The sequence below is a fragment of the Eucalyptus grandis genome, chromosome 8, assembly GCF_016545825.1.
Source record: "Eucalyptus grandis isolate ANBG69807.140 chromosome 8, ASM1654582v1, whole genome shotgun sequence".
Taxonomy (NCBI): Eukaryota; Viridiplantae; Streptophyta; class Magnoliopsida; order Myrtales; family Myrtaceae; genus Eucalyptus; species Eucalyptus grandis.
The window spans coordinates 56,531,342-56,553,207 of NC_052619.1; the positions used below are offsets into that span (position 1 = coordinate 56,531,342).

The following is a 21,866-nucleotide window of genomic DNA, read 5'->3' on the forward strand; positions in this document are numbered from 1 at the left end:
GGTTCCTAGGGAGACTGGGTCGGTCCTTGGTCCTAGAATTCCTAGACCAAGATCTGTGTGGGTCGGTCATCGGTCCTAAGAGTTCCAAGTCGGTTCAACCTAGACCAACTCTAATTATATATCTAATAAATTATTTATAATTTTTTATATAGAAAAATCTTAAAATAAACGATGTTAACAATATTAAACAACTCTTTAGTGAGAAGTTCAAGTAATTTTATATTGTTCTTTAATAACTTAGATTTTTAATGTCTTTTTATAACGTCAATAGTCATAATATACAAAAGAGAAAAATGTTCTTATGAGGAATCCTCATGGCATCCAAAAAGGCACCTTATGGCATCCTCCTTTAGTATTCGTTATCTTACATCTGATTTGTCATCTTAGTTTTCAACTTGCTAAAATTTGAAAAAAAAAAAAAAAAAAAATTCTCCGCTCACCTCGCTCGCTTTGGGTCACTCATGCCGCTCGATGCTCACTTGGCTTATTGCTCCCCGCGCGACATTCGATGCTCATTTTGTTCAACACTCACCCCACTTGACCTTCACTGCTTGCATTTCTTAGCTGACTTTGCTCATCATTGAACCCATTGGGACAGTATAGTCCTCGGTTGCCTTTTCAAGGAATACAAAAAATGAAATAAAAAATTATTGGTTAGTCCTAAGTTGACCTTGAAACCAGTCCGAACCTATTGGGCCAGTTCGGTCCTCAATCACTTTTTAAGGAATACAAAGGATGAAATAAAAAATTATCAGTCGATCCTAACTTAACCTAAAACCGGACTGAACCCATTGGGTCGATCCACTCTTCGATCTCAAGCTCAATAGGGTCAATCATCGGTCCTAAAAATTGAAAATCAGCACTATGCGGGTTGGTCCTAGGGTTAGGGGGTGGACCAGCCCAACCCGGACCATACTCACCCCTACTATGTGGTCCTCACAAATTTGCACTACAAAAGTTGGTGATGCTGAGGAAGATTGAGGCCCCTTTTTTTTATAACACTTCAAATAGTGTCTTATTCTATTCTTTATTTTTTTTCCAAAACAAAAAACAAACAGAAATCTATGTAGTAATTTTTTTGTTTCTAGGAATAAAAATCCATTATTTTATTCTCAAGAATAGATTTGAAACAAAATCGGGAAATAAAAAAAAAAAGTTGTTTCTTGTTCCCAAGAACAATTCCAAAATCAAGCATAATTTTTCTTCTTTTCTATTCTCTTTTCTTTTCTTTTTCTTTTTCTTTTTTTTCTTCCTTTTGGCCTATCACCAGCCTCGGCCATAGCCAATGACTGGCCAGACGAGGGCCGGCAACACTCCGATGAGTTCGCCAGCCATGGCCAACAACTAAAGAAGAAGAAGATGAAAAGGGACAAAGAAAAGAAAAGGAGAAAAATTTAATAAAATTATTAAAATATTAAAATAAAATTATTTGAACTAGAAATTTTAAGGATTTTACCAAACGCACTTCTATCGCTGGAATAAAGATTTTAGGCAGTTTACCAAGTATCTTCAAATGCTCGAAAATTATTCTCGAGAGTAGAATAAAATAATTATTTTTGAGTAAAAATTATTATTGAGAATAGAATAGTTATTAAACGCATCTCAAGTATTTGGAAGGGGAATCAGTTCTCAAAAGAGAATCATACGACCGAAGACCGAAAAACGAGCGGCGGATGGTTCTTCGTGCCACGGAGCAAGAATCCAACCCAAAGCAAAGCTTCGACGGTTCCTTTCTTTGTCGCCCTCGAGTGCAGAGTTCTGACACGGCGATCCTTGCGACCAGTGCGCGACGACAAGAGCATCATCAAATCAGCGCGCTTGATCGAGCCAGTTCTCTGTAAGAGAGCAGCCCCTCACTTCTTTTCATTTCTTTTTCACTTTACAACCCTTTTTTTTATTTATTTGTGTATTTTGGCCGGGCCCCAACTTGCTCAATTTGCGTTCTGGCTATATTGTACGTTCGGTTCACTGAAAAGCTGTGTTGACACTTCATATAGAAGGATTGCACGTCTTAAATCCTATGAGCAAACGCATCTAAACTTACACTGCTAAGATAGCTTATTGAGATGTCTTTGGAGAAACAAATCACGTTAAATCGTGCAAATTTCACTGGGAATTAAAAGACTGGAGAGCCACTTTAAGATCTGGCAAAATATCACGTTATAAGAGCTTAACGTGGAATCTGTGGCAACAAGTATGTTCAATCGAATAATTACTTTTGGTGGTTTACTAAGAAACGGACTTGTAGACCTGAGCATGTCCTAAAAAAGCCTAACTAAGAGCAAGTTTCAAAATATAAGTCTCTTGGGTATCCCCGCCTCTCTGGGGGAGAAAAGTTTGCAAAGGGGAATTAGGGGGGAGTGGGGTCGCTGATGGCTCAACGTTAAATATCTATCAATATTTATGGTCTTGGACCATTAATAATGATTTTTCTTTCGAGTTCGGTCACTTAATAGATCCACTTAGAATCTAACCGTGGGCGAGCAAGCAAGAATCCTTCTTTCGCGTTTTTTAATATTTAGACCAACCTTTATGAAATATCTTCACTTTGCACCAGTCGAATCATCGACTTCACTGGTGCTAACTCGATTTATTAGAATCACTTGTAGGAGAATGCTTAGACACAGTCAAGGTTGTCCACGTGAAAACGTACAAATGCAAAAGTTTCTAGTCATGGTCCTAAAATCTCTGGGACCATGAGGCATGGCATCTGCCCAGATATTATCACCCCTTATACAAGTGTCATCTTCGGGATCAATGATATGGGAATCCATGAGGCTTGGTTTTTCCCTTCTAGATTTTTATTGCACATGCCCTGAGCTCTATTTAAAGTGATCTTCGGCCTTCTAACTCCATCACTAGACACAAACCAAAGAAAATCCAACACACAGCTTCCTTACTCAGCTCACTCGTCGCTCCTATCCGCAATAAATCTCAAATGGCACCTCATGCCAACCGCCTTGTCGAAGTTGGAAGAGACGGGTTTGCAATGCTGGACAGAATTTACGGCCCAAAGCCGATGGCTCAAGGGGCGGGAAATCGATGCGTCCCACAACAATCCCACGAGGCGGTTCGCAACACAGCGGCTCTTTATCGTGATGATGTTGTGGATAGCAAGACGGCAGCGAAGATGTACGGGGGACTGGTCATTACGGAGATCCGCAAGAGCAAAGTTCCTGGTCGGAGTCATTAGATTCTGTCTTGTACATGGTTCAGGTAATACCCTAGTATTCTAGCGTCTGAAGTTAAGGGATGTCCGACCTCCGCCATGTTCTTTCTAAGCTCTGTCCTTTAGACTAGTGCTGCTGTGTACTTATTCCAACTCTCCTGTGTGATTAGCTGTGTACTGAAATCTATTCTGAAAAGTAGTACATGCCGTTGCCTCGTTTGATGGTGGCACTAATTACCTAACATCTGGATCCATGATCGAGTGACTGTAAACTTGACGTTCAACCAAATGAGGTGGTGTGAAAATCTTTACCAAATTCAACAAAAAGTTCAACACCAGAAATGCGAACTTCAATCAAAAGAAAAGGATGTGAAGGACCACACTGTAAACATTCGCCATAAATGTTGTCATGCCAAACTCGTCCAGCAGATTTACAGCAACCGAAGCATGCGATTTTGCAAGATAACGTCGTATCAAAATGGGAATTTTATAGGCCATAAGTTCAGCTCTGTGCCCCTTCTGTCTTGTTTTTGCGCCAAACAGTAAGCAATGAGATTCGGGGAAGTAATTGGCAGCAGAATAAATACATCTGTCTTTCCATGTCAGTCAAATTCACTAAATGTTGGTAAGTATTAAAGAACTATTAGTTAAAAAAAGACAAAAAAATCAGGACTTTTTCTCCACATAACTCGTTGGTAACTTGTCAAGACATTTATGAATTGACTGACTTTTTATATTTTGTAAGTTAATGATTTTTTCAATAATTTACTTACTTTTATTTACATAACTGATCAACAATTTGAATTTATTAACTCTTATATAAAATTGCTAATATAAATTAGAGTGATTCACTCATTTTTATGTTAGATCAAAGTTTTTGGTTACCAATTCTCATTTGCATAACTTACCGACATTTAATTGTTTTTCTCAATTAACCAAATATTCTATTGAGTTATCAATTTTTATTTGTCTTGATTAGCAACCCCTTAAATGTACTAACTCTTTCTAAGGATTATCAATCTAAATTAGTGCAATTCATCAACTATTTTCTCATTATATTTCAACGGGATACTAAGGGTACAAATGGTAACGCTTCTTGGCTGGAGAAGAGTTTTTTTTCAGAAATAGTTCTTTTCTATTTCTATTCTGGGGAACAATTTCTGAGTAAAATAAGGTGTTTGGTAACTACACAAAATTTCTACTCCAGAAATAGAAAACGAATAGAAATTTGTTTGGTAACTACACAAGATTTTGTATTTTTTGTATTTATTTATTTTTTATTCTTGTTCACGGATTGCCGGCTGCCGGTCACTGCCGCTCGTTGCCGCCTGCCGCTGCCGCCTGCCGCATGACCGTCGACCGTCGATCGTCACCACCGCCCACAGCCCATCAGCTGCCACCTCTCGCAACTGCCGGCGGCTCGGCGGCCAGCGGCGATCAACGGTTGGCGGCGGCCAGCGGCGATCAACGGTTGGCGGCGGCCAGCGGGTGGCGACGATCGTGACTCCGGGCGGTTGGAAGTGGCCGCGGCAAGAAAGAGGAACAAAAGAAAAAAAAAATTAGCTTATTTTTAGAAATTGTTCCCAAGAACAAGAAGCTACTTTTTTTTTCTTATTTATGTTCCAAATCTATTCCCGAGAACAAAGAAAAAAATAGAGAAATTGTTCCCTGGGAACAAAATTTTTACCAAATGGATTTTTGTTCTTTTTTTGTTCTAAGAAACAAAAGAATAGAAATTCGGAGGAAGAGAAATGTTACCATGCGCTACCTAAGGGCCCTTTTGTTTATTTCGTTTACGTTCTCGAAACACAAATTTCTATTCTTTTGTTCCGAGAACAAAAAAAGAACAAAACACGTTTGTTTATACTTTTGTTCCGAAACAAAAAAATTATTATTTTGTTTCCGAAAAAAAATTTGGAATAGAAACAAAAATGGAAAAAAACTTGTTTCTTATTTCGAGAACAATTTTGAAAAACACTTCTTTTTTTTTTCCTTTTTCTTCTTTTTTTTCTCTTCCTTCCTTCTTCTTCCTTTTAGCCGATCACTAGCCTTGGCCATGGGCATCAATCGGTATCGAGGGCCGGCGACCTCGCTTAAGCGTCGCCAGCGCCCGGCGAGGCTTGGCCTCACCTTGGTTGGGCGAGCTTGAGCTCGCCCAAATCCGGTGAAGCCGAGCTCACCAACCACTAGCGAGGCCGAGCCTTGCCGATGGCTGGGTGAGGCAAGCTCGAGCTCACCCAACCAAGGCGAGGCCGACCTCGCGCCGCTTGGGCGAGGCCAAGCCTCGCCAGTGGCCTTTATGGCCAGGCGAGGTCACCGACGAGGCTCGACCTCGCCCAAGCAGCGCTAGGTCGACCTTGCCCTAGCTTAGTGAGGGTGAGCTCGAGCTCGCCCAGCCACTAGCGAGGCTCGGTCTCGCTTGGCCACCGCTGAGCGACGCCAACCTAGCAGTGGCCCGATGAGGCCAAGCCTCACCGGTGGCTGGGCGAGCTTGGCCTCGCTAGATCTAGGCGAGCTTGAGCTCGCCCAGCCACGGCGAGGTCGTTGACCGATCGCCGGCCATGGCTGAGGCCAGTGACCGGCCAAAAGGAAGAAAGAAGAAAAATATTGAAAAATTAAAAGAAACAAAAAAATTATACAAGTTTACCAAACGCATTTATGTTCCTAGAGTATAAAATTTTTGCAGTTATCAAACGCGTTCTTATACTCAAAAATTGTTCCTTGAAACAGAAACAAAAAATATATATATATTTATGTTCAAAAATTGTTCTCCGGAACAAAAACGTTAGCAAACGCGCCCTAAGTTTCTTTTAAATTATGTTGAAATGATTAAATATTAAATCACATCTTCGTCTAACAACTTCACCTTTTAAAACAATTGGCTATGATCCCACCAAATCCACATGGTATTAGAGCTAGATGTCCTAAGTTCAAATGTTTACAAGTCCCATATGCCTCCCCAATTAAATACGTCCATGCTTAGTACTAGACAAAAAGACCAAACTAAGTGTAAGGAGAAGTATTAAAATAATTAAATATTAAACCATGTCTTTGTCTAACAGCTTAAACTTTTAGAATAGTTAACTGTGGTCTACAAAATTTTCCCATGATGTTACAGCTGAAGGTCATGAGTTCGAATTTTTTTAGGCCCCATTCATATCCTCAATTAAACTTCCATGCTTAGTACTAGGCAACTTACCATAGTGCTGAAATAATTAAATATTAAACGACATATTCGTCTAACAGTTTAAGCTTTTAGAACAGTTAAACTGCAATTCTCACATGATGTTACAGTTGAAAGTCTTGAGTTCAAATTTTTCCAAGCCCCGATCACCTCCTCGATTAAATTTCCACATTTAGTACTAGGCAACTAACTAGATTAAGCGTAAGGGAAAGTATTATAATATTTAAAATAATTAAATATTAAATCACGCATTCATCTAACAATTTAAGCTTTTAAAATAGTTAGCTATGGTCCTATAAAATTCTCACATGATGTTACAATTGGAGTACCTAAGTTCGAATTTTTCCAGATACATTCATCTCCTCAATTAAATTTCCACACTTAGTACTAAGCAATTTAACCAAACTAAGCATGAGGGAGAGTATTAAAATATTTAAATAATAAACGTCTTCATCTAACAACTTATTCTTTTAAAATAGTTGGCAGTGATTTTACAAAATCTCATGTGGTAGCAGAGCTAGAAATCCTGATTTCAAATCTTTCCACACCCCATTTGCTTTCCCAATTAAGCGTAAGAGAAAGTATTAGAATATTTAAATAATAAACCATGCATCCATCTAATAACTTAAACTTTTAGATCCCACCAAATCTCACAAATTACTTATATCGGCATTCATTTGTTTTTTTTTTTTTAAATGTCAACCTAAATTAGTGCATCTCACTGATCTTCTCATGGGAGTTGAGGTGAGGACGATTTAATTTAGTTTCAGGAATAGGTTTCGTCTCAGGCTCTGTAAGGAGACAGGGTAAAAATTTGAGAGTGAGTGTTAAAGTAGAAATAGAGTAAGACCGATCAAAAAAAAAAAAGTGAGTAATTACATAAAAGTAGTTAGTAAGTTACCAATTGGTAACCAATAACTTTTTTATCAACTCTTTCAGGATCGAACAGTAGAACTGTCCTGTTATTTCTGTGCTTGACCTCGAGGGAACAATGTAAACAGTGAAGAGGACCTATGCGCGAATCATTTGAGTGGGATTGCTTCTTTTGAGGTTAACATCCTGTGTGGACCTACTGAATTTACACTGCAAAAGCTATTGATGCTGAGGAAGCTCGAGTGTCTGGAAGCAGAATCAGTTCTCAAAAGAGAATCGTTCGACTGAAGACCTAAAGACGAGCAGCGGATGGTTATTCGTTCCACGCAACAAGCATCCGACTCGAAGTAAAGCTTTGATGGCTTTGACAGATCCTTTCTTTGTCGCCCTCAAGCGCAGCTTCTCACGCGGCCATCCTTGCGACCGGCATGATGATGGGAGCATTATCAGATCAGCGTGCTTTGATAGGACCGCTTCTCATGCTGATCGTTCAGTAAAAATCCAGTTTTTATTAATGTTTATGTGCACGGTACCACTAATATTCTCTTCACTAACGTTGAGTTTGATGATATTGAACCTTCAACAAGTTGAAAGGCCACGTTACAAAATGTTTCCATTTAATTGCATCTATGGAGAAGTACGCGAAATAGTTAAGAAGATACAATTAAATTCACTTCCGTTCTCTTTCTTGTCTTCAACCAACCACGCAATCACCAAATTCTCTTCATCTTTTTTCTTGTCTATCATAAACATCCAAACGGTAATAAACCAAATCTATTCTGTTCCCTCTTAATAAATTGATCCGAATTGCGTGTCAAAGCGAACAGCAAGCTTGGTTCTATCTTTCTATCTGCCCGCTCGAGAATCAGCTCGAACATCAATCCGCACTCTCAACACTCAAGTCAAAGTTGGGAAATCAGATAGCCAGAGCATCTTGCAGAATGCTTGCATAGGGAAATATTTCGAGCGACGTTGCTCTTTCTATGGAATGCGACTCCTCCTGGAGTTGGACTTAAACAGCTGAGGGATCTAATGGATTCGAGGCTAAACAGAAGTTTCTTTTTTAAAGTCTTGCATAAGATGTGACCTTAATCAATGTTGTCTGTAAACAGTCTGGGATATTTCCACTAGGCTTGGAACCGCAAGAACAGAGACATAAACGACAATGAAAGGTCATTTAACATTAATGAAATGGAATTTATCACAAGAACAAGTTTCGAATGTGTGGAAGTTCTTAATTACAGAGCAGTTACCATGACCAGAGGGGAAACTCCACCCATATGTAAAGTTCAATTTAATGCTGAATTTAGTGCAAATTGCTTTAAAACAACTTTCAACATCTGTGCTTTACAGGAAACTGCATGAGCTTGACTCAAGAGGGGGATTCATAAACAAAATCAACATGAAGCTTACCTTGAGAATAGTTTTCATGCTCGGAATTTGTCTAGTGATGGCCACGTGTTTTCCGTCGCTGGACGATGCCTACGCGCCTGTGCCTTCACCTCTGGCGGATGATCCACCCGGGACTGCTCCAGGTCAACCAGGCGGAGATCCTCCAACCACTCAAGAACGGTTAGTGGGAGTTTTCGATGTCATGGATTATGGAGCAGTGGCCGATGGAACTACGGACAGCCGCCTGGTAGATTCTCAATTATTAACAGTTACATATGTACTAGGATTGGAGTAGTTCAATTGGCGTAATGTTCATCTTTTGCAGGGCCGGTGCAAAACTTCCTTAGGAAAAAAAAAATGAAGTAACAGTTTCGTTTCATCTAGAGTTGCATCATACATGGATTGTTTAAGCATAAGATGGACCCTTTAGCTAGCTTTAACCTGTTGGAATCAGATGGCAGTCAAGAAGAGAGACAACATTTTTTGACTCTAAGCAATACTTTGAACAGGCATTCTTGTCAGCCTGGGAGGAGGCATGCGCACACCGCAGCAATTCGACCCTCTATGTACCCAACAGCACATTTTTGGTCAGTCCAATTTCATTCAACGGACCTTGCCGCCATCTCTATTCCCCGAGAGTGGAGGTCAGAGGGACTCTGAAGGCGCCGATGTCCTCCAGTGAGTTCCCGTCCAATGATTGGATCGTTTTCCGAGACTTGCACGGACTAGTCCTCACGGGTGAGACAGGGAGGGCTTTGTTCGATGGCCAAGGATCAGAAGCCTGGAAAGACCCAAGCTGCCACAAGAAAAATCGATGCGACAAGCTGATAACTGTAGGTTCAACTCAGTTCCCCTCAGAAAGTTTGCAAATTAACCTGCAATTGATGCCATGACTATTTCTTCGTGCTTCATCTTATGCAGTCGCTGAGATTGAGCAACGTCTCAAACGCAACGATCTACCACATTGACCTGCTCAACAGCAAGAGCTTCCACATGAGCATCTACGAGTCCAGCAACATCAGATTGCACAGCATCAGCATTATATCACCGGAAGACAGCCCGAACACCGATGGTATCCACGTTAGTCACTCCGCAAACATTTCCATTACTTCTTCGACTATTGGTGTCGGGGATGACTGTGTCTCGATTGGACCTGGCAACACCAATATATCCGTTTCTTACGTAGATTGCGGTCCAGGACATGGAATCAGGTAGGCTTAAGATGCGGTCGATCACGCAGCATTGACCGTGCCCTGTGTAAGTAGGATTCTAGTACTTATAATCGTGAAATGCAATGCCAGCTTGACATGCCAAAATCAAGATCTAAATTGCGTTTGTGCTTGATCCCGATTGCAATGTGAACACTCTTGTCCCGGTCATGGCAGTGTTGGGAGCCTAGGCAAAGGCCAGAATGAGGAGAGAGTGGATCTGATCAGAGTGAGCAATTGCACGATCAATGGGACACAGAACGGCGTCCGAGTGAAGACGTGGCCCGGGGCTCCGCCAAGTGAGGCTTCCAACATGATATTCGAGAACATCGTCATGACAAACGTTACGAACCCCATCATCATAGATCAAGAGTACTGTCCATCAAGCCAGTGCGATATCGAGAAGGTACATTAACATGAAGCTAAGCAATTCATTCAAGAACGTGCTCTTTATTTCCTAATACACATACCGTAATCTTGACACCAAGCCGCTAATCAATTGATCTGAAAATTTTCGTTTTGTGCATTCAGGCCTCACTAGTGAAGCTCAGCAACATGCTGTTCAAGAACATAACCGGCACCTACAACAGCAACAAGGCGGTGGCCTTGCTGTGCAGCCCCAGCGTGCCATGCGAGAATGTATTTCTCGTCGGCGTTCATCTGAACTGGACGACAGAGCAGGAGGATCGCCGGGCAGGCCGTGTGAGCTTGAAGGGTCTAATCCAAGGTCTAGACATGATCAATTCGAGTTTCTAACGGAGAAAAAAGGATAAATTTTATTTTCTTTTTGCTCCTCTGCGGATGAGGGCTAAGACAGATTATTTCGTAGAGTTGGTGATGCATCCTTTGGCTAAAGGTTGCTGCAATTAGGACTGAGTGATGGACTACAAGAATTTGAAGGATATAATATTATAGATACTAGAGTTTCCTCAATTTCGTTTTAGGTTTTTGTCATATGATTGTTTTTTTTTTTTTCCTGAAGTTCAATCTGTGTGCTTGTCTTTGAATCGAGTGGTTTTCTCCGCTAGTTCTACCAAGGAAGTTTTTGCACGGTTTTAGCGTCCTGAAAGTGACTGGACTCGTCATATATTGTTTGTCTACAATCGATGAAGAACAAATAAAAGCAAAGTTAAAACAAGATTGGAAAATCTACTGAAGGGACCTCTGACATTGGAAATCCAAACAGAAAAACAAAACCCTAATTTATGTCATAAAAGTAATTAAAATTCTTGTACGAGGAAACTTCAGGAACTAAAATCTTTATATCATGAACGAAATTAAAATTCTTCCAAAAAAAAAAAAAAAGCTATTGAAATAGAAGATCTGAATAATTCCCACAAATAAATAACAAATTATTGAAAGACAAATTAAAGAATGAACTATTTTAAATTTTTGCGCATAATTAAAGCATGATAATTTTGAGTAAGTCAAAGGAGAGAGAGCATAATTTTGACTGTAGTTCTATTAGTTTTTAAAAAATTACCAAAATAGTCACAAATTCAATCATAAATTATTATTTTTTTGGCTAATTCAGTCATAAACCATTTTGTATTTATGTCAATTCAATTCATCTGACCAATTTTAATTAATCAATACTTACATGGTAATTTTTAATTTTTTTATTTCTTTCGATTTTTCCTCTCTTTTTTTTTTTTTTTTTGCTTTCTCTTTCTTTTTGTTTTTTCTTTTCTTCTTCCCTTGGTTGATCGCCAGACGAGCCAGAGCCTAGGGCCGACGAGGTCGACCTCGTCAACTACTAGGAGGCTTGCCCTCATCGTCACTAGGCATAGGGTGTGCAACCAAATCGGTTTTACCTTGAAATTGGATGTACTGCCCGATAAATAGGTATGGCAATCAATTCTCATTGGAAACAGTCCATGAATAAGTTCCAAATTTTTGGAACCAATTGTAATTGGTCCGAGAATAGGTTCCAAGTAAATACCAACCTACGAATCGAAATCGGACTGCTCTGTTTTGGAACCAATTTTATAAGCTAAAAATCAAAACTGTAATTTCTTTTTCCCCTCAATTTTAACCTCAACACTCTTTCTTCCTTTGTCTTTCCTCGGAACTCCTTACTAGTCTTTTCTCTTTCCCTAAATTTTTATGGATGAATGGAGAATGGAGTTTTATAATTTATATTTTATGTTACGTGTTTGAACTTTTTATCATTTATAATTGTATGTGACTACATATTCATCTTATGAATTGTTGCTTTTGGCGGATTAGGATTTCTATTATTCATATTTTACTTTGAATTTTTTTATTACTCATAGTCTCATATGATTTGCTGTAAAAAAAAATGAACCAAAAACGGAAAAAAAAAAAAAAAAAAAACAGATTCTTAGGTAGACCTTGGAACCAAACTAGAAAAACATGATAAGTTCTAGAATCGATTTTAGGCAAACAAGGTAGGTTCTAGAGTCCAAAAACTAATAATCGATTGTAACATAATAGATTATAAGTTCTACCTCCGGAACCTATCTACTTTGGAACTAATCATCCCTAGCTGGGCAAGATTGAGCCTCACTAGGTTCCACCTTTGGAACCATTCACCCTTAACTAGGTGAGCCAGGGTTGGCTGAGGCTTGTCCTTGCTAGTATCAGCAAGGGTGAGCCTCCCGAGAGGTTGGCGAGGTCAACCTATTACATTAATATGACATTTATAGAAAAAAAATACGAAAAAAGTCATAATCATATTCTTGTCCCAATTTAATCCTAAACAATTTTACAATTTGTCAAATAAGTTATTCTAGTCAATGTTGGATTGAAAGTCACTAATGTAGACTCCGACCATTTTACGTGACATAACCGACGCTAATGTAAACAATTTAAAATTTTATTTTTTAATTATTTTTTTCTTCTTTTTTCTCTTTCATTTCAGCCTATGAGGGCTAAAAACAAGGGCCTTCGTAGGCCCAACGACCGTGGCTAGGTCGCAAAGGGTTACCCAAATCTAGGTGAGGCCCTCACCAACCATGAAGGCCTCTTCCAAGTCTAGGTGAGGGCTACCTCGCTTGGAGCACCCTTACAAGCCAAAATGAAAAGAAAAAAAAAAGTAATAAAAGGTAAAATAAAGAAACAAAAAGCTATGAAAATTTTAAAAAGTTATTTCCACATCAACACCACCCGTATCATGTAAGTTATCGGCATCCACGTTAACGTTTTTCAATCAAAATTGATCGGATTGACATAATTGACAAAATATAAAAGAGTTATATTGGCAAAATTAAAACGTTTATGACTAAATTTGCAAAATTACAATTGGTTTAAGATATTTGTAATACATTCTTGCCCATTCATACCAAACAATGGACAAAATAAGACATGAAAATATTTGATTTTATTATTGCGATTCATCAAACAATTAACCAGATATAACAAAACCTCTAAATTATATATCATATTCTATGTAGTTCTATCTTAACTATAACCCGTATGGTGCGATAGCATTTACTCTTCGCCCTTGTCCGTAGCTAAACTTAACGTATGGGATGTAAACACGACTCCATTAACGCCAAGAGTACCAAAAGAAAAGTTTTCGACGAGGATTGAACATCGAACAAAGGTAACTTGTAACGTAACGTCAATATTTTAAAAGAGAAAGAAGAACGCAAACCGAGAGGAGATGAACGGGCATCACGGCCGGTCAATAACGTACAGTCCCAGGATTCGCTCGTCACCGCTTGATCTGCATAAAAATACAAACAAAACCAAACCAAAACCAAACTAAATAAAAGAAGGGCAAAACCGGGGAAAATGCCGTGCCCCTCATCTTTTGTCCTTTTCCAATCAGGAGTCGGTTTCGACCGAAAAAAAAAAACCCAGGAATCGGTTGCATTGTAACCGCCCCTCTCCCTCAAATTGTGTTTATAAATCGCTCCCTACACCACTCTCAATTCCTCCGTTCACACCATCGTCGTTTCGCTCCTGGTTTCGACTCATCTCTCTCTCTCTCTCTCTCTCTGTCTGATGAGCTTTCTCTCCCTTGGTGCGTGATGTGTGGAGGCGCCATCATTTCCGACTTCGTCGAGGAGCGGCTCGACCGCCGCCGCCCCGGGAGCTGCCGCCCCGAGAGGAAGCTGACCCCTCACGAGCTCTGGTCCGAGCTCGACCCCGCCTCCGACCTCCTCAGCCTCGACGGCCCCGTGGCCCAAGGCCACCCCAACCCTTTCTCTCTCGTCGCAAACCAACTCAACCAAGGTCAGTCTCAAGTGTCATTCACCATTTCTCTTTTTGGTTCTCTTGCATGATCTTCAAAATGATATCGACCTTTTGTTGTCCAGAAATTTTATCCTCGACTTTACATACTAATACTTGTGATTTATACTATAGACTCACTTCACCAGACATATTTATACATACATATCGATTAGGATTGGTACAAAAGAATCGAAGCCCCCAATTCTGACTAAGTGTTCAGTCTGACTAGTCTTCATTTATACCCTATTGTTTTTTAATACGTATCATCTTTAGATCAACGTTAATCCAAACATACTTGCTATTCTTTACCTAATGGCCAAAAGGTAAGATTGTTGTTTAGCTATAGAAGTGTTTTTTTTATTTATGTTTTTTTCCTTATTTGTGCTTGTACAAATACTAGTGATGAAGAGTGAAGAGAAGAACACTGAGGAGGCGGGTCACGGACACGTGTCGGAGACCCAGAAGAGCCAGAGCAATGGCCGGAGCCAGAGGGCTCGCAAGAACGTGTACAGAGGGATCCGGCAGAGGCCGTGGGGCAAGTGGGCCGCCGAGATCAGGGATCCCCACAAGGGCGTCCGCGTCTGGCTCGGCACCTTCAAGACCGCCGAGGAGGCGGCGCGGGCCTACGACGAAGCCGCCAAGCGCATCCGCGGCGACAAGGCCAAGCTCAACTTCTCCGGCCCCCCGGCCCCGGCCCAGCCGTCAGCTAAGAAGAGGTGCGTGGCTCCTGACGAGCCGAAGGATGAGGCCGGAGCTGCAGGATGTGAGCTGAAGGAGCGGATCGCCAGCTTGGAATCTTTCCTGGAGCTGGAGCCAGCCGAGGAGCCGCTCGAGCCGGGCACCGGGCCGTCCCCGGCTGATCTCTGGATGCTCGAAGACCTCGTCACTCATCACCAGCACCGTTTCGATAACCAGCTTGTTTATTAGATAATAACTGAGTTTGATCACTGATCATGGTACTTTAAACTCGTGTTCTAGCTTTGGGATGCTTAACTATGCCATGTTTTAGACGTGTAAGAACCGTTGTGCTTTCGAGTGCCATTAATACAGTACCAAGTATCGTATCGTCGTCCTGTACATATATTCGCGCGCAGCTTTCTGTTGTTGTCGCCATCGCCGTACCTCTCTCTTCTCTCTCCTCGCCTTAGATCTCGAAAATCCGGTGCGGTTCTCGCGAGGTCGGTGCGTGCATGCATGTACCCGGGTTTTCGTTGTTTAATATTAAGCACCATTAGTACATGCTTTTGGTGTTATTATAATCGGAAATCGTCTCTGTCCAATGGTGCGATTCATTTAACTTCAAAAGTGGGTAGAGACTTAGAGATCGGTGCCTTTCGGATTGGAAGTGGAATGTGAGGAAGGTCCTAGGAAAGAGAGGCTCGAACAGAACAGGCGATGTCCGGAGAAGAAGTGCAGGTACCTTAGGGCATTAAACAAAGTCGAATTTGACAAGTTGGAATCTTTTGGAAATTGAATTGTTGTGGCGATCAAGATAATAGTACCATGTGATGCCATAAGAGAACTGTAATTACTGTAAATTCTGATTGTTACTGTATCTGAGTGGGAAAAGGAAACTGAACTTATGACCAGCTGAACGTGAATAAACCAGTGAAACAGTTCGATCTCGTCTTCTTTTGAGAGAGGATCGAATCCAACTTGATTGTCTTCTTCCTACTTTAAGGAACATGGAGATCTGACGATGACCAAAGGTGCTTCCCGTGGGAAAGATCCTCACAAGTGATGCTGTGTAGGGTTCTATACAAGATAGGGTTTTGAGGCGGCTTCATGTAGAAATCTTTGTCATGTCACTTTTGGGAATGATTGAGGAGTGGTTATGAGAATGGAGGAAGGAATTCCGTGAGTTGGGTTGTGGCGACCGAAGGGGCAATATGGCGGTGTTAGCGTCGGTGCTGAGTGATAGTGCCGGCGGCAATGACCACCCGATAATAGTGGCAGATGGCCATGGCAAACGTCAGCATGGTGAAAAGAATACTACCAATGAATAAGAAAAAAGTTGACAAGCATATCTTCCACGTGGACATACATTGACGAAAAATATGATCCATTGACATTGCAAAATATTGGTGCTATATACGCTCATATTGTAACCGGAGTATGTGAACAATGGTTCATCGTTACATATCAACCGAACCCAAAATTGGTTAGGAGTAAGTATTTGATGGAAAGGTCAAGATGGGTGAAAAAATCAATCGGTTCAAGGACCACGCTTTAACCTAAAGTACCCTAACGTAGACTAGGGGTCAATATAGCTTAACCTCCAGCTAAAGCTGGTAAAGCTGATCTAACTAGTGACGTAACACTTCTTTGCAAAATTCAACAAAATCGACTTTGCATGAGCACTGACTAGTCACAGTTCAAACTCAAATTAGATAACGTGGGGGATGAGACCGTGGTCCGTGACCATAGAGGGATCTGGAAAATATAGTCCTTCGACCCTATTGCAACCTAACTATAGTTTTAAGTTAATTGGAGGGACAAAAGGAAGATTTGAATTTGGAAACCCACACAAGTCGAGCATCGCTTGAATGATCTCGGTTCACATGTGCCCGGTTGATCTGGAACGTCGGATCACACCAATTCCCAGGTGGAGCCAACGTGAATGGGCGGATCAGATCGATTGGGCTCATGTGCACCTGGAGCAGCTAATGATTCTCCCGCGGGGGGTCGCTTTCTTCTGCTACAGCTCTTCAGTGTATTTGGACACGGAATGATCTAGGCTTTTGCCTAATCGTTCCCTTCCCCATTTTTTCAAAACTCTGATCATGGCGTGTCAAGAGGCAATTACAAGCAATGTCCATATCCGTGCCTTTCTCATTGACGTTCTTTAGATTTTGGTTGATCATGGCTTTTTTGACTAAAAGCTCAATTCGGATCTCGCGCTCAAGTAAGTCCAATTCGTATTTGCTTCTCCCTAAGGGAAAAAAGAGAGAGAGGTGATTTATGACGCAATCCCGGGTCTCAGCATCCCGACACGCGTCGACCACAAGATTTGAGAGAAAGTGTCGACCTCACGGCTCGAGAGAAAATGTCCTGACTCTACAGTTTAACCCGGGTAACCCTTGCGACACTGCCAACCACCACGCCATGTGATCCAAGGATTCAAAAGCAGGTGTGCGAAGAGTCAAATCGGCAAACATGGTTTGGTGGAGCAATGATGCGACTTTGATTGAATGGAATTTCTTGTTTTGCTGACGTGAACTTTTTGATTGAATGGGAGTGCCTGTTGCCCATCAAAGGAGATGCATGAACCGAACCGAAAGGTTGCGTCACTCAAAGGCCCAAGTGGGGGGGTGTCTTTGATTGAGGACATCAAATCGAAAGGAACAAAATCCTGAGTTTTTAACACTGCAACATCCAAAAAACAAAAAAAAACAAAAAAAACACTGCAACATCCGAACTAGTGCAGGTCTTTCCTCTTTCCTATTCCACATTCTCTGGACCACTCCTGATGCAATCATCATCATTCATCGCCATGCTCCTGCAGTGCAGATGCTGTAGAATGGGGAGATATCGGAAAACCAAAAAGAAAAAAAAAAAAAAAGGGTTCATGTCAGCGGAGTTAGCTCATTCTCTTTGAGACAGAATCACCATTCTTACAATTTGGAAATTGCAATATGCTTAGAAATCAATTGCATCCGCAGGGACCATGCCACTGGGAGAATTTCCCCCTTTTGATAGCGACATCCGATTTCTTTTCGTAATATATGACCAACATGTTGGTTTTTAAGAATGATGATGCGGCCTTTAGCCTTTAAGAAAAGCCAAGTGCTTATTACAATCCTTCGCCTCATCTCCCACTCGAAATAGGCCTTTAGTGCAGCTCTCGACCGAGCAGAGTACCAAAAGACCCCCTCAAATAAATAACATAATTCTAGTAATTGGCATTAATAAGAAGAAAACACGTGGATTATGTAAATCCCAAAAAATGACCGACGAAGAGGCGATGCCATCAAAGGCAAATCGGAAAGCTAACAGTCCATGCCAAGGACTAAAAGCGACCACTCTCATAAGAGGGTGGTCAAACAGTATTTTTCAAAATAACTTTCTCATGTCATCTGTGATGGGCTCAACAAAGGTAAATTGAATAAAATATAAACAATCAATGCCAAAACCACTGCTAACTTTTATGCTTCAGCAACAATGATTAAACTTGCACTCTTGGTCCAAACTTGCACTCTTGGTCCAAACTTGCACTCTATCCTGTGACCAAGACCAAGAAAGCCTTTGAGACTCAAGCTCAGTTCCTTCACAATTACAAGCCACAGGATATTTCAGGACAACACACTATTGGCAGCGGAGCTGCAGAGGAATAAGTTCCCTCTCCGTAAATTTGCTACTGTTTAAGCAACGCAACATATCTTAGTTACGGAAGAAGCACCTCAAAAGTCAAAATCAAAAGTCACAATACAGGGAAACTGGTTGAAAAGAAGCAGCCTCCTATCAATCCTCTCCAAGTTAAATGACCAAAAGGGCAAATTGACTCAGCTTTCAGAGACATCAAATGGATTACTACTGCTTGCTTTATGGAAGCACTCAAAATATAGGAAGAGAGAGAGATACAAAGACAAATTCTTCAGAATTGAGACAAAAAGAGAATCACACTGCACATTCAACAAAAAAGGGCATGGCCAGAAGCTTGACAATCATTCCCTTTATTGAATTTATTGTTGAAAATGTTCATATCGTAGCATCCTGTTCTTGTCATTTACCAAACCTCCCTCCCTCCTTCTTTACAAGGCGGCTCCGGTGCAAGTATAAAAGTCAGATTTGCCAATGACGTATGAAGGCACAATCTAGATAGCACTGATAACTAGTAACAAATTGAAGCATCACCATAATCATTAAGAACTAAGACACCGAAAACAGGTTAGGAAAAAGGAACCCTACTGCTCTGTGGGCCAAACCAACCTGTGATTGGAGAGTACTAACATACCAAGACTCTCATGAGTTGTGAACAAATCTCATGTTCAGGGATGAAGACTAATCTTGCTTCAAGTTAGGGCACCTAAATCTCCAAAAAGTCAGCTACCTTATGGAAAATAACGAGGAAGATCATTTTGTCCACGATTGGCAACAAATACTTTTCCAATTGCAGAATACAGATCCTCTGAGCTTTTCTTGAACAAAACCATCAGCTTTGACATGGACGCTTTTGACGAGGCTTAATAAAGCTTCATCCATTTTACCCCAATCCTCTCCCCATTGATCTAGACAGCTTCGGACTACACCAACAGCTAAGAGATTCAATGCTCTTTTCATTTTTTGAGGGAGAGATCCGTTTTCCCCTGTGCACTTTACCTTCTATTTAAGAGAGAAAGCAAATAATGAGACAAATAAGGAGACCCTGAAAGGAAGATCAATCTGGTTTAGAGCGGTTAGGGAGTCCATTGACAACAACATTGCCATTACTGCAACAGTCCCTCAAGGTCCAAAGCATTAAAAAAGACATTGCTTTAAAGACACGATATGAAATAACATTCATACAGAGTGCACAGGTTGAAAAAACCAGAGCGAAATATGAAGAGACTAGATTAAGAATCCCAGTTGCATCAAGCAATTTCTTGAAAGGAACACATGAAACCCTTGATCAGTCAATTCACCGACGAAGAACAATTCATCGAAACATTTACAATTTTTCTGACCAGTTACATGGTATATAAGCTTATATCCATAAACACGTTATGTACACTGAATCATGAAATTCTAATATTCACATTGCCCCGACGGCACAGACAACCCAATATCATCCACCGATCGAACCTTAACGAATATAGCATTACCAAGTCAACACATTGTCGTCAATCTAATGGGAACCTTCTCCCTCGCTGCATCACCAATTCCCTCCACCGCTAAACTCCTCAGCAATTTCTTGAAGGCGAAATGCACGCAATTCGACAGCGCAATCCAACACATGACCTCATACACAAAGTCGAGCGCGAAGCCGGAACCGGGACCGAACCCCGACGACGAATCGTCCTCCCAATTCGGCCCTCCGTAATTCCATCCGCCGCCGTCTCCTCCTCCTCCTCCGCCGCCGCCGCCGCCGCCGCTAGGGACGAAACCCCCGCCAAACGGGTCGCCGCCGTAAAATCCGCAGTCCCCAACGTCGCCCCCCTCGTCGGGGCAATCTCCCGAGAGCGACCTCCGCTTCGACCGCCGCTTCCTCCGGACGAGGCGGCGGGGCAGGGTCCGGCAGGCCGAGGATTTCACGACGGCGGAGGAGATCTGGAGGGCCGAGGCGGGGGGCGCCGACTGGTCGCCGGGCGGCGAATCGGAGAGGGCGATGAGGTGATGGGATCGTGCCAGCGAGAGCTTTGCGAGCCCTAGGCCCGAAGCGAGCGTGTCGATCGACAGAGCGACGTCCATGGCGGGGGAAGATTGAGGAGGAAGCGATCGAGGGGATGATTTTCCCGGGAAAATTGAGGGAATTGACGGAAAGCGAGAGAAAAATAAGAAAACGTGAAGAACGAAAAGAATCTAATTGGAGGGTTTGGTCTTGGGCTTAATATTGGGCTTGGTTTTGGGCTTGGTTTTGGGCTTGAGTTTTGGGCTTAAGCGTTATTGGAAGGCCCACTTATTTATGCCCGATTTTGTCGGGTCCCGGCTTGTCGCATCCAAGCTTCGATTCGAGAGAGGTCAACGTTGAGACAGGACACGTTACGCCTATCCATGCGATTCAAACATGGTACGCTTACGAAAATATGTTTTATTATTGAGATAACACGCCAATTTGACCACGAAACATGCTATCCCTAAAAAGCCCTTTACATGTTACGACGAATGATTTTGTTTCTTTTAATGCAAAATCGGTAGAAAATTTTTCATGATTTTATTTTATTTTTTAGGACTTTCCAATGACAAGCTAATAATAGGGTGGTGAATATAATCGATGTATGCGATAGTGACCTATTACTACCGTCCACTTTGATAACCCATTACTATCATTTACTCTTATGACTTAAACTATCCAATTCTTTTGTCATTACTAACATCTATTATAACTTCGAAGTCGAGCTCAGAGATGGAATCATTCCAAAATCATCGTTCCTTACAGCTTGCTTTATACATGATCGATCAACTTGGACAAGTTCAAAAACTTTTGTATATATAATTGAAAAAACACTTTCTAAGTGTCGCAATGCGAAAATGTCCAGAATAGCTTTCAGTTATCTTCTCAGTTTGGCATAGAAGCAAACCATGCATGTCTAGATTAGAGGTTTCATTCTCAATTGTTTTATCATAAAACCATCCTCAAGATATTCACTGGGTAGGAATTAACATTCAATTATTTTCGCAAACCGGTTGTGGTAACACGCGAAAGTAGAGGATGATTCGAGCTGAAGGGGGGGGGGTTGGGAATGCTGAAATTCAATTAGCATGCGAAAATTATTTATTTTTGTGATCATAGAAACAAGTACAGAGTGATTGATCCACGAAAATAGCAAAACTACTGGAGCTCCTTCTCCACTATAGTTCTATGGTTCACAATGAAACTTTACGGGGATGGCAAGAGAGTCAAACGCATTATACTTTTCAAAGTTACAAAAGTAAATTATCATTTTTCTATCTCTTAATAAATGTGGCATTCGTTGGTCAATTGAGCTCATTGATATTGCTGTAGCTCATTTGCATTGCTCTTTTGTCATTTAAAATTTAGATAGTATCACCTTGATGGATTGATCAATGGAGATTTTATCTTCGTTCATGCATTTGTTATTTCTTTAGTGTGAATTGCAAGAATTCTCATCATCTTCACTTACGCATTTTTCGGGTGCATTCTTATACTTATGAAAATATCCGATTTTGTTATTGCGAT

At 41.2% G+C, this 21,866-nt stretch overlaps 3 protein-coding genes across 3 annotated transcripts; 2 read left to right on the forward strand and 1 right to left on the reverse strand.

Annotated features, from left to right (window-relative positions):
* The first annotated feature begins 8,676 nt into the window (after positions 1-8,676).
* LOC104417526 (exopolygalacturonase) lies at positions 8,677-10,582 on the forward strand. Its single transcript, XM_010028784.2, has 5 exons — positions 8,677-8,865; positions 9,128-9,451; positions 9,540-9,829; positions 10,004-10,232; positions 10,358-10,582. Exons 1-5 carry the CDS (start codon positions 8,677-8,679, stop codon positions 10,580-10,582), a joined length of 1,257 nt encoding a protein of 418 aa, XP_010027086.2.
* A 3,089-nt stretch (positions 10,583-13,671) lies between these two features.
* On the forward strand, positions 13,672-15,108 carry LOC104415175 (ethylene-responsive transcription factor RAP2-3). The gene is made up of 2 exons (XM_010026428.3): positions 13,672-14,029; positions 14,430-15,108. The coding sequence occupies exons 1-2, from the start codon at positions 13,825-13,827 to the stop codon at positions 14,954-14,956; spliced, it is 732 nt and encodes a 243-aa protein (XP_010024730.2). The 5' UTR covers positions 13,672-13,824; the 3' UTR covers positions 14,957-15,108.
* Positions 15,109-19,834: 4,726 nt separating this feature from the next.
* LOC104415178 (homeotic protein female sterile) lies at positions 19,835-20,416 on the reverse strand. The gene has a single exon (XM_010026429.3). It carries the CDS (start codon positions 20,414-20,416, stop codon positions 19,835-19,837), a length of 582 nt encoding a protein of 193 aa, XP_010024731.1.
* Between the last annotated feature and the right edge of the window lie 1,450 nt (positions 20,417-21,866).